This window comes from Scyliorhinus canicula, chromosome 4, assembly GCF_902713615.1.
Source record: "Scyliorhinus canicula chromosome 4, sScyCan1.1, whole genome shotgun sequence".
Lineage (NCBI taxonomy): Eukaryota > Metazoa > Chordata > Chondrichthyes > Carcharhiniformes > Scyliorhinidae > Scyliorhinus > Scyliorhinus canicula.
This window is the reverse complement of record NC_052149.1, coordinates 36,551,979-36,565,582: the sequence shown is the minus strand read 5'-3', so window position 1 is coordinate 36,565,582 and position 13,604 is coordinate 36,551,979. Positions and strand designations below refer to the sequence as shown.

Here is a 13,604-nt window from a genome sequence, read left to right as displayed (position 1 = left end):
CTCCCCTCAGTACCAATGTACGGGAGGGGGAACCACGCTAAATTGCCCCTTAATTGGGAAAAAAAGATAAACCGGGTGGGAGGGGTCTTTGATTATGCTACCCGCTTTCCCAAGGCAGCGGGAGGTGCGGACGGAGTCAATGGATGGGAGGTGGGTTCGCGTGATGGAATGGGCGGGTTTCACGACCCTCTGTTGTTTCTTACATTGCCTTTTCCACAACGATTTTCATCGGATGGGAAGATTTGCATTGCCCTATGGATCTCAGGATCCGCCTCCTGCAGGAATCCATGTCTGGATTTAAGAGTAGTCCTGCCGGAGGGCGGACGTTTCACATTCTCGCGCGTGTTTGTGAGCTGAGCCGGTGGGAGAGCGATAATGGCTGATGTGTTTTCTTGGCTGGGGAATGAATTTGCTCTCAAGCCCCAGATCTATCAAGCAGTCGCTGGTTTAATCTGCAGCACGGTCGTATTGTTTAAACTGTTGAGATGGATGGAAAGAAAGCGCTGTCTTGCGGAGATAGAAAAAGGTGGCGCAAACAGGAAGCAAGCGTTGAGTGCGATGGAAAGAGCCGTGCTGGTGTTTAAAGAGTCGGTGAGTCCAGATGTATCTGGGAAGTGCTTGGGTTACCCGCGTTCACTGTAGAGATTAAACCAAGAAAACACGTTAAGGATAATTAAAACAGAAAACTCTGGGAAACCGCTGCTACATATCGTATTGGTTGGTACGTTGCGAGTCTTCAATCAGTGAATGGAAAAATGGGAGCAGATGTGTTGCTATAATCCTGCAGCAGATTTCTCTGATTCTATTGACACTTTCTGAGTCCCTTTGACTGACTGGCTGGGTGACAGACTGGCTGGCTGGCTGGCTGGGTGACAAGACTGACTGACTAACTGGCTGGGTGACTGACTGGCTGGCTGGCTGGGTGACAAGACTGACTGACTGGGTGAGTGGCTGGCTGACTGACTGGCTGGGTGACTGACTGACTGGCTGGGTGAGTGGCTGACTGGCTGGGTGACAGACTGGCTGACTGGCTGGGTGACAGACTGGCTGGCTGGCTGGGTGACAGACTGGCTGGCTGGCTGGGTGAGTGGCTGGCTGACTGACTGGCTGGGTGACTGACTGGCTGGTGACTGACTGACTGACTGGCTGGGTGACTGACTGACTGGCTGGGTGAGTGGCTGACTGGCTGGTTGGTTGACAGACTGGCTGGCTGGGTGAGTGGCTGACTGGCTGGGTGAGTGGCTGACTGGCTGGGTGAGTGGCTGACTGGCTGGCTGGGTGAATGACTGGCTGGCTGGCTGGGTGAGTGGCTGACTGGCTGGCTGGGTGACTGACTGGCTGGCTGGGTGACTGACTGGCTGGCTGGGTGACTGACTGACTGGCTGGGTGAGTGACTGACTGGCTGGGTGAGTGACTGGCTGGGTGACTGACTGGGTGAGTGGCTGGCTGGGTGACTGACTGGGTGAGTGGCTGGCTGGCTGGGTGACTGACTGGCTGGGTGAGTGGCTGACAGGCTGGGTGAGTGACTGACTGGCTGGGTGACTGACTGGCTGGGCGAGTGACTGACAGGCTGGGTGAGTGACTGACTGGGTGGCTGGCTGGGTGAGTAACTGGCTGGGTGACTGACTGACTGGCTGGGTGAGTGACTGGCTGGCTGGGTGACTGACTGGCTGGGTGACTGACTGACTGGCTGGGTGAGTGGCTGACTGGCTGGGTGAGTGACTGACTGGCTGGGCGAGTGACTGGCTGGCTGGGTGAGTGACTAGCTGGCTGGGTGAGTGACTGACTGGCTGGGTGACTGACTGGCTGGCTGGGTGAGTGACTAGCTGGCTGGCTGGGTGAATGACTGGCTGGGTGAGTGACTGACTGGCTGGGTGAATGGCTGGCTGGGTGAGTGACTGGCTGGCTGGGTGAGTGACTGGCTGGCTGGGTGGGTGACTGACTGGCTGGGTGAGTGGCTGGCTGGCTGGGTGAGTGACTGACTGGGTGGGTGAGTGACTGGCTGGCTGGGTGAGTGACTGGCTGGCTGGGTGAGTGACTAGCTGGCTGGGTGAGTGACTGACTGGCTGGGTGACTGACTGGCTGGCTGGGTGAGTGACTAGCTGGCTGGGTGAATGGCTGGCTGGGTGACTGACTGGCTGGCTGGGTGAATGGCTGGCTGGGTGACTGACTAGCTGGCTGTGTGAGTGACTGGCTGGGTGTGTGACTGGCTGGCTGGGTGAGTGACTGGCTGGCTGGGTGAGTGACTGGCTGGCTGGGTGGGTGACTGACTGGCTGGGTGAGTGGCTGGCTGGCTAGGTGAGTGACTGACTGGGTGGCTGGGTGAGTGACTGACTGGGTGGCTGGGTGAGTGACTGACTGGCTGGGTGACTGACAGGCGCTTCCACCTGATTGTTGCAGGGTTTCTGGGCTCGAGCTGGACTTTGTGCTCTCGGTGTAAGTGGGTGACAACAACTCAGCAGCCCAGTGCAGCCATTGGCAGTATAAACTGGGCGGATTAATAGTTGGGCGGAGGCGTAAAACGGGCCGGAGCCCATTTCTACAGTAATCACACATTTACCGCGCGAACTCTACTGACTGCTCTGTACTGCTTACACCGGTGTTTTGCTACTTCAGCCTAATCTCATGTCCAAATTCGGTTTAAGGGCGAAGAATATTACTGATGACTTAAAATGTGGTCCGTCAGAATGAGGGTTAAGGTCCTGCCGGTCGAATTCCTGTATGTAGAATAACAGGGCCTGGATTATGCCCACTTGCGGATCGGCTCTGCAGCCTGTGCTGGCAGCCTCGCCTCTGTCTGTGTGTTTTGTCGTGTCTTGTCCGTCTGCCTGTGTGTGTACATGTGCAGAAGGGGAGTTCCCTGGGTGGCATGGTGCACTGTTGCTTCACAGCGCCACGATTCGGTACCCGGCTTGGGTCACTGTCTGTGCGTAGTCGGCACATACTCCCGTTGGCTGCATGGGTTTCCTCCGGGTGCTCCGGTTTCCTCCCACAAGTCCCGAAAGATGTGCTGTTAGGTGAATTGGACATCCTGAATTCTCCCTCTGTGTACCCGAACAGGCGCCGGAATGTTGTGGTTCGGGGATTTTCACAGTAACTTCAGTGCAGTGTTAATGTAAGCCTACTTGTGACAACAATAAAGATTATTACTATTATTCTAACCTTTCACTATGGCATCCTGCTCATTTATTTTTGCAAAAATATACTTTATTTGTAAAATATCTGAAAGAAAATACAAACACTTTTGAGCAGCCATCACACGCAGTGCAATCCTATTCACGATTTCTACTGTGGTGAATGTGTAACCACTATAATTCACACTGTACATTACTGTGTCCCGGTGGGCTCCATCTGTGAGCCGTTGCACGGCTCTGCCCACAGGGGGAGATGAGGAGCATGTACAGGGCTCCACCCTTGGCTCCACCCCCTTCAGGAAGCTGTGGTCCTGCGAGTCTGCCTTCAGTTCAGCATAGTCGCAGGCAGGCTCAGTTGTAAGCCGATTAAAGACACAGTTTGCTTCAACTCGTGTCTCTGAGTGAATTGATGGTCGCATCAATTTAATCGACTTAAAAACTACTATGGAATCAGCCCTCAAACCTGACCGACTGGAACTCTATCCACAGGCCGCAGAGGCAAAGGAATTTTTTTTGCATTGGCTTCGGTGCTTCAAGGCCTACCTGGCTGTGTCGACTACCTCCTCTGTTACAGAAGAACAGAAACTCAGTCTTCTCCACGCACGCGTGAGCCATCGTATTTCTACTCATCTTGATGTAACTGACTCTTATACTGAGGCCCCCGCGATACTCGACCGCCTGTACGTGCGGCCCATGAATAAAGTCTATGCGTGACACATCTTTACAACTCGCCGCCAGCGCCCTGGGGAGTCGCTATAAGACTATCTGCGCGACCTTAAAGCCCTAGCACGCGACTGTAACTTCCAGACCGTGACAGCCGCCCAGCACATGGAACTCGCCGTCCGAGACGTGTATGTTGCAGGGGTCCGTCCAATTATGTGCGGCAGCGTCTTCTCGAGAAAGGGGCCCAGGACATGGAGGACCGGCCGATCACGCGACCCCATTGTGGACCCCCGACCAGAGACTGCCCCAGCTCTGCGCCGTGCGGCCACCCACCCGCCACGGAGGGCTATAGTGCCACTTTTGCGGCCAGCCCCAACACCCTCGGCAGCAGTGCCCGGCTCGCAACGCGACCTGCAGCAGCTGTGGGCGGAAAGGGCACTTTGCTAAGGTCTGCCTGGCCAAAGCTAAAAACTCGAACCCTAACCTGAACACTTGCTCCTCCGACTCCCAGGCCCACAGACCCTGCAATGTGGCAGCGTGTCTGCCGACTCCACCTCCGCACAACATGTGCGACTCACGGGGGCCGCCATCTTGGCAATCCTCCCCCATGCTGCCGGCCATGTGCGATTCATGGGGGCCGCCATCTTGGGCGCCATCTTCCTCGCCACGTGTGATCCATGGGGGCTGCCATCTTGGACGCCATCTTCCTTGCCGCCCGCCACGTGCGATCAACAGGGGCCACCATCTTGGCCTTCACCCGCTACGCCACTCGAAGATTACGACCTCCGCGGACAGTCATCACGGGGCCGCTCCAGCACCGCTGACCACGCCACCGACTACCCGCAGCTCAGTGCAGTCACTTTGGATCAGTCGCGGCCAAAGCACCTCAAGAGCTCCATGATGTCCGTCCAGATCAACGGATATGAGACACCGTGCCTGTTCGACTCTGGGAGCACTGAGAGCTTCATTCACCCAGATCTGGTAAGGCGCTGCTCGCTCCTGATATTCCCGACACAGCAAACAATCTCCCTTGCCTCGGGGTTGCACTCAGTTCAAATACAGGGGCGCACTACTGCGACGCGAACAATACAGGGCGCCGACTACACCAATTTCCAATTGTATGTGCTCCCAGACCTCTGCGCCCCCCTCCTAGAACTGGATTTCCAGTGCAACCTCAGGAGCCTAACACTCAGCTTTGGCGGACCCCTTCCCCCACTCACTGTATGTAGTCTAGCAACTCTGAAAATCGACCCCCCTCCACTCTTCACTAACCTCACCGCCAACTGCAAACCAGTGGCCACTCGCAGCAGGAGGTATAGCCTGCAGGACAGGGTATACCTGCAGAACCGAAGTCCGGCGTCTTTTGCGTGAAGGAGTCATAGAGGCCAGTAATATGCCCCTGGAGAGCACAGGTGGTGGTCGTCAAAACCGGGGAAAAGCTCCGGATGGCAGTTGATTACAGCCAGACCATTAACCGGTTCATGCACCTTGATGCGTACCCCCACCCCCGGATTGCAGACATGGTAAATCAGATCGCCCAGTACCGCATATTCTCCACGGTGGATCTGAAGTCTGCATACCACCAGCTCGCAATCCGCCCGGAGGACCGCCATTACACGGCGTTCGAGGCATTTCCTCCTGGTTCCCTTTGGCGTCACGAACGGGGTTTCAGTGTTCCAACGAGCAATGGACAGAATGGTGGACCAGTACGGGCTGCGGGCCACTTTTCCGTACTTGGATAACGTCACCATCTGCGGCCATGACCAGCAGGACCACAACGCCAACCTCCCGATTTCTCCAAACCGCCCAAAAACTCAATCTCACCTATGATAAAGAGAAATGCGTTTTCCGCACTAGCAGACTAGCCATCCTCGGCTACGTCGTGGAAAACAGGGTCCTAGGACCCAACCCTGACCGTATGCGCCCCCTCTTACAACTCCCTCTCCCTCACTCTCCCAAGGCCCTCAAGAGGTGCTTCGGATTTCTTTCATACTACGCCCAGTGGGTCCCCCAGTATGCGGACAAAGCCCGCCCACTATTTAAGGCCACACTCTTCCCACTGTCAGCCGAGGCTCGTCAGGCTTTCAACTGCATCAAGGCGGATATTGCCAAAGCCGCCATGCGGGCGGTAGATGAGACCGTCCCATTCCAGGTGGAGAGCGACGCCTCAGAAGTTGCTCTCGCTGCCACTCTGAACCAGGCAGGCAGGCCAGTAGCGTTCTTTTCCCGAACCCTCTCTGCTTCGGAACTTTGACACTCCTCAGTCAAAAAGGAAGCCCAAGCCTTTGTGGAAGCCGTACGGCACTGGAGGCACTACCTCGCTGGTAGGAGGTTTACCCTCATCACCGACCAGAGATCGGTTGCCTTTATGTTTGACAACTCGCAGTGGGGCAAAATCAAGAATGACAAAATCTTGCGGTGAAGGATTGAACTCTCCACCTATAATTACGATATAGTATATCATCCTGGGAAGCTCAATGAGCCCCCAGATGCCCTGTCCCGCGGCACATGCGCCAGCACGCAAGACGACCGACTACAGGCTATCCACAATGACCTCTGCCATCCGGGGGTCACCCGGCTTGCCCACTACATCAAGGCCTGCAACCTGCCCTTCTCCACCGAGGAGGTTAAAGCCGTCACCAGGAATTGCCCGATCTGCGCGGAGTGTAAACCGCACTTCTATAGACCAGACAAGGCCCACCTGGTAAAGGCATCCCGGCCCTTTGAACGCCTGTGTATTGATTTCAAAGGGCTCCTCCCTTCGAACAACCGTAACATCTACTTTCTCAATATTATAGACGAGTTCTCCCGTTTCCCGTTTGTCATCCCATGCCCCGATATGACCTCCCATACAGTCATCAGAGCCCTGCGCCGTGTCTTCACCCTGTTCGGTTTCCCTAACTATGTCCACAGCGACAGGAGTTCGTCCTTCATGAGTGACGAGCTGCGTCAGTGCCTGCTCAGTAAGGGCATTGCCTCGAGCAGGACTACCAGCTATAACCCCAGGAGTAATGGGCAGGTGGAGAGGGAGAACGCGACTATTCTACTGACCCTACGGTCCAGGAATCTCCCGACCTCCCACTGGCAGGATGCGCTCCATGCTATTAGCTCCCTCCTTTGTACGGCCACAAATCTGACTCCTCATGATCGCCTATTTGCCTTCCCTAGGGGAACTACTACGGGGGTCTCGCTTCCGCCCTGGTTGAGGACACTGGGCCCTGTCCTCCTCCGAAAACATGTTCGGACACATAAGTACGACCCCTTGGTAGAGAGGGTCCAACTCCTGCACTCGAACCCCCACTATATGTTCGTTGAACACCCCGATGGCCGACACCGTTTCACTCCGGGACCTGGCACCCGCGGGCTCTACTATCACTACCGCCGATGTATCTCCCACACTACACCCCACCCGACGTCCCATGCCCTGCGCCCTGCACCTATTTGCTTCCCTTCCGCCCTACACACCGGTTCACAGGAATGAAGCTCTGGAAGAACCATCCCCGGAGTCCACCCCTGGATCCGCACCGAACATCCACAGCCATCTGAGACGGCTGCAACACCGGTACTTCGTCGGTCGCTACGCACGATTTGGGCGCCGGACCGACTGAACTTGTAGACACGTTACCTCCGCCCAACTTGATTTTTTAAACAGGGGGTGAATGTGGTCAATGTGTAACCACTATAATTCACACTGTACATTACTGTGTCCCTGTGGGCTCCATCTGTGAGCCGTTGCACGGCTCTGCCCACAGGGGGAGATGAGGAGCATGTACAGGGCTCCGCCCTCTGCTTCACCCCCTTCAGGAAGTATAAGTGCTGCGGTCCTGTGAGTCCGCCTTCAGTTCAGCATAGTCGCAGGCAGGCTCAGTTGTAAGCCGATTAAAGCCACAGTTTACTTCAACTCGTGTCTCTGAGTGAATTGATGGTCGCATCATCTACATACTTCATGTTGCACTCTTTTGAGGTTCTTTCAACACAGTCATAGAACATAGAACATAGAACAGTACAGCACAGAACAGGCCCTTCAGCCCTCGATGTTGTGCCGAGCAATGATCACCCTACTCAAACCCACGTATCCACCCTATACCAGTAACCCAACAACTCCCCCCCCCTAACCTTACTTTTTAGGACACTACGGGCAATTTAGCATGGCCAATCCACCTAACCCGCACATCTTTGGACTGTGGGAGGAAACCGGAGCACCCGGAGGAAACCCACGCACACACAGGGAGGACGTGCAGACTCCACACAGACAGTGACCCAGCCGGGAATCGAACCTGAGACCCTGGAGCTGTGAAGCATTTATGCTAACCACCATGCTACCGTGCTGCCCCCTCATCTAATGAGATTTTGCAAGGCGTTCCGAGCGTCGCAAATCTCACGACGGGCCTTTTGCGAGATCTAGCTGCCCCGTCGCGTCACCGAGCCGGGCACGACACTGACGTTCAATCGTGCCCTCTGACTCTAATTCACCAATTCTACATTCCTCATGGAGTCGCAATCGTTGGGTGGAGGGAAGAAAGTCCGGATGGAAACGTCCTGAAGCAGCACATTGACCAGATTTGACCTGGTACCGGATTTGTTGTTCACCTCCACGGGATGGGAGAGCACTATCTCAGGCAACGAAACAGACAGTTCAAAATGGCCATTACAAATGGTACAAAACAACACTCGTGCTCATTCTCTGGGCATAATTTGAGGACGGATCTGACACCGCTTTGCGTTATTCACTGTTTTCACCTGACCCTGGAAAATCACACTGACTTCTTGCTCAGACTGTCCATTGGAGTCAACTGGGCCGAGGGCCCTGTCTTTGAGCTGATGATTTTACTCGCCGATCCTTTTTGGGGCGTGTAGGATTAGAGTAGTCCCTTGAACTTTAGAGAGGAAAGGAAGATTGGCCAGTGGTTTGTTCGGACATATGTGATTGACTATGGTTTAGTTTTCAGGAGCGAGCGATGATAGTTTTGAAACAAAGAGCCACTATTGTTATGGGCCAGGGTTTAGAGAGCCCCAAAGCTTATCATGGAGTTCACCTGACCCACAACTCTTAATAGATTGTGGGATGGGGAGCACACGGCCCACTCTACAGGTGTGGTACAGCAGAAATGAAAAGTATTTTTTAAAGCAAAACAATGTTTATTCTATGAACTCATAGAATATACAGTGCAGAAGGAGGCCATTTGGCCCATCGAATCCGCACCGACCCACTTAAGCCCTTACTTCCACCCTATCCCTGTAACCCAATAACCCCTCCTAACCTTTTTGGTCACTAAGGGCAATTTATCATGGCCAATCCACCTAACCTGCCCGTCTTTGGACTGTGGGAGGAAACCGGAGCACCTGGAGGAAACCCACGCAGACACAGGGAGAACGTGCAGACAGTGACCCAGCGGGGAATCGAACCTGGGACCCTGGTGCTGTGAAGCCACAGTGCTATCCATTGTGCTACCGTGCTGCCCAAACTCAAGTTAACCTTTTTAAAACATACCGTGAACATCTTAGCAACCATTAATTCAAATATAACCCCCAAAGAATACAACACTAAGTAATCCTTTAAGCTTTCCTTTTAACATCCATAAGACTTAAAACACCTTTTTACCAGAAGCACATCAGGTTAAAGTAATTACTGTTATTATTTTTAAATCACCAGGATTGATTTACAGTCTTTAGATTACAGAGAGCGATTCATACATTTCTAGCTGTGACTGTCGCTATCCAGCTCTGAAAACGAAACAAAGAGACACCCTGCAGCAAACAGCCTAAAACGAAAGTAAAAAAGCTGACAGACAGCCCTGCTCCACCCACTCTCTGACATCACTGCAGTAATAAACACTCATTTCTTAAAGGTACTCTCACCGCAGATACTTATATACACACCTATTTATAAACACCCATTTCTTAAAGGTACTCTCAATTACACTATATTCAAGGAAAAAGCATCTTTTGTGTGTGTTGTGAGCTTGCTATTCATCATAAAGAGCATCACAAACAAACCCCATTTTGTTCTCACCAGCATCTTCATGGAGTGCTGATTCCAGGTGGGTAACAAATAGCAGGAAGAAAAGATAGTTAGCTTAACATCTGTTAGAGGGAATGTGTTGGAAGCTGTTATTAAATATGTTATCGCAGGAGACGTAGAAAAATGCATGGTAATCAGGCAGAGTCTACCTGCTTTTATGAAAGGGAACTCCTGTTTATCCAACTTTTCTTTGAAGAATTAACATGCTGTGGATAAAGGGGAACTGGTGTGTAAAAGTGCAGGGGAACAATGACTGGCAGCCAAGGACATAGAACAACAGTTTATGAAGTACCCTGAGCAGCTGTTACATGCTGTATCTTTGGCTGTGCTCCGGGGAAAACTCCTCGACTGACATGTGACCCCTTAAGTAGCTACGTCATCCCATTGTCCACATGGCCACTGGGTGTATATCGCCCCATTACAACCTGTGGTACCGAAGTGGACATATAGAACATAGAAATTAGGAATAGAACTAGGCAATTCAGCCCTTCGAGCCTGCTCCGCCATTCAATCAGATCATGACTGATCTCTTCCGGGTCTCAAATCACCTTTCTACCTGTCCTCCATATCCTGTTCACCGTTTCTTAAGATCAGAAATATATCTATTTCCTTCTTGAAACCATTTAATGACTCCGATTACACCACACTATGTGGCAGCGAGTTTCACAAATTCACCAGCCTTTGTGAGAAGTAGTTCCTCCTTATCTCAGTTCTAAATCTATCGCCTCTCAACGTACATATGTGCCCTCTTGTTCGCGATTGCCCTACAAGGGGGAACGTTTGATCTACATTTACTTTATCAATCCCTTTTAGTATTTTATGTACCACGATCAGTTCCCCTCTCATCCTTCTAAACTCCAGTGAGTATAAGCACAAACTGTTTAATCTCTCCTCATAAGTCAACCTTTTCATCCCTGGAATCAATCTGGTGAACCTCCTCTGAACTGCCTCCAATGCCACCACATCTCGTACCAGCCTCCCCAAACAGGCGCCGGAATGTGGCGACTAGGGGCTTTTCACAGTAACTTCATTTGGAGCCTACTTGTGACAATAAGCAATTTTCATTTCATTCATTTTTCATTTCATCCTTCCTCAAATAAAGAGACCAAAACTGGACAATACTCCAGATGTGGTCCCACCAACACCCTATACAATTGCAACAACACTTCTCTACTTTTAAACTTCAGTCCTTCTGCAGTAAATGCTAACATTCCATTTGCCTTTTTTAATACATGCTGTACATACATCCCTCTGACCCCCCTGCCCAGAACCATTTTGAATCTGCTTTCCATTTAGAGAATTTGATTTTCTATTTTTTTGGCCAAAATGGATAACTTCACACTTATCTACATTAAACTCAATCTGCCAAATTTTGTGTGCAACAATGTGCGAGAACAGTCACTGGATGTAAACTATTCTGTAACAGACAAATTGAACAGGCTAGCAACACGTTTGTGAAAAACACGAATTAGACTGTTGCGGCTGATGTGTTACAGTACTGGACCAGACCCCAATGCATGTTAGGAAACTGGACGCGAAACCCCAACGATTTTGTACTTTGAAGTCATTCCACTGGCAAACAGTGACTTTATATTAAAACAAACTTTATTTTTAACACAGGACCAAATGCATTAACATGACAAAAAATAGCGTACAATTAACAGTTAAAGAATTCTTAACAACAGAAGGAAACACTTTGGGCACTATGTAATAGCCTTGTCGTGCCCGACTCAGTGACGCAGTCTCGCCCACGTGAGATCCAGATTAGAATGTTAAGTGAACCATTAGGCCCATTTAAATATGTCTGTATCAGATTGGCTTGGAAACTAACGGCTCCACCTGAAAGGACCTCGCCAGGGCGGGGTTAACACTGGTCCACACTAACGTGGGACAGGTGAAATGTCACCTGCAGGGATCTGTCAGGCCATTGGAGGCCCCAGGATGGTTGGACTCTGGGCAGTATGGTGCCCTGGCATCTGGGTACCTTGGCACTGCAACCCAGACACTGGCACTGCCAGGCTGGCAGGACATTGTCAGGCTGACAGTGCTCAGGTGCCAGGGTGCTGTGCCAGGGATGGGGTGTGGGGGTGCTCTGCGTTTGAAGTGGGGGGAAGGGGGGATTTCAAGGACCCCCTAAGAGGTAAGTTGGGCAGTGGGGTATCCGGAGGCTGAGGTGGAGGAGCGGACGGGCAAGTCAAAAGATCGGGGTGACCCTCTAGTCCCCCCAGTATCCCACCTCCCCACAACCCGGCACGCACTGCCCATGAGCTCCGGCCACAGTGGGGGCCCCCTGCTTACCAGACCTCACCCTCTGCATTCCAAAGACCCGCATGTAACATTACCTGGGTCGGGTGCAGGTCACCTCCCCGATGCACTCACCTACCCTCTGGCTGTGGAAATGTCCCTGGTGCTGGGGCCCAGCCCCTGAGTGTTCAAATGTTGGACGCTGCATCCATGGTGTTGCCTCCTGCAGTGTTCAGGCATAATGTCCATGCATCACAGTCTGATTGGAATGCTAGGCAATAACCCCCAATGCTACATGGCCCACCCACCCACGGGAATCCAATTGGGATGTGTGAAGTGCTCACTTAGCTACCTGTGCCAGTTCCCAATTAGCAGCCTTCCATCACGTGGCTAGAGGCCTCTGCGGTCAGTGGGAGTAATGGGTGATCGGTGGGGCATGCAGCCAGGGACCAGGGTTGCTCCCATAATGGGTACACACAATCCAGGGATTGGTTTGTGAACTGGCAGGCTGATCCGCCAGCCTGAGACCATGGCGGCCACCCCCTCGCTCCAAATCTCGCATCACCCATGGTGGCCCTTCTTGACCCCCAGTTGCTGCCCCACCCCTTCTGGGCACCAGGGAAGCATACCCAGTGCCCCCGGGCTCCTTGCCTGTGAGTGCAGATGGCTACTCACCTCCTCGGTTCTCCACAGCAGTCCCTCTGTAAGTTTGTTTGATTTTAAAAAGAAGTACTAATCGCTGCCTGCATGACCACTTGCCGGAGAGGTGGTTAGATCATGAGGGCAGTGTTAGATAGGGAGTTGCTCCCGTAATAGATAGGGAGTTGCTCCTGTGAATAGTTTGGAGATTGGGCTTTAGTGGTGATTATTGGTTTCTCGTTCCGTTAAAGCGAGATTTGGATTCCGCCTAGGGCAGATCTGGTTAGATCTCGAGCAGAATAGCGCTTGCTGCATTCTTGTTTCTGGCTTCTCTCACTATTTAAGGGCCTCGTCACACTCTCGCTTAAGCGCAACGTGGTCATTAAATCATGCCCAGCACATTTTCCCCCAGAGTCGACGCTTCATTAGGGCGCCACTCGTATTGGTTTCGATATTCAGTTGCAAGATGGCCTGGGCAATGGGGATATTGATCTTGGTAGAGCAGCTGACAAAGAGGTCCAATGACCTCCCTGTAAAGCAAGAAATTAATTTGCCATACCAAAGAGACACTGCAAAGCGTGTTTGTCTGTGGGAATGGACACATGTCGTATCGGCATTATCTTGTCTGGATTTGGCATCGCCCCATCAACTGTGAGTAAGTGACTCACATATGGAACCTGGTGGACCCTGAATCTGCATTTATCAGGGTTGAGTTTGAGCTGTACGGTCCTGATTCTGTCAAGGATGAGGCAAAGATGTGCATCACGTTCTTGCATTGTACGACCCCATACCAGGATGTTATTGATGATGATTTTGCAGGGTTAGCCTGCAAAGAGTTGCTCCATTCACCATTGGAAGACCTCACTGCCAGTTAAGGTCTCAAAGGCAATGCGAAAGAAATG

At 52.2% G+C, this 13,604-nt stretch overlaps 1 protein-coding gene across 2 annotated transcripts in view; it reads left to right on the top strand.

The window, feature by feature from the left end:
* The first annotated feature begins 333 nt into the window (after nucleotides 1–333).
* The window catches only part of LOC119964480 (vitamin D3 hydroxylase-associated protein), an 80,164-nt gene continuing 66,893 nt past the window's right edge, over nucleotides 334–13,604 (top strand). The window contains exon 1 of one of the 2 annotated variants that reach the window (XM_038794029.1): nucleotides 334–591. In XM_038794029.1, the coding sequence (XP_038649957.1) occupies nucleotides 376–591 (216 nt within the window). In that variant the 5' untranslated portion in view covers nucleotides 334–375. The remainder of the gene's footprint in view (nucleotides 592–13,604) is intronic. The other variant, XM_038794028.1, reaches the window with a different exon arrangement.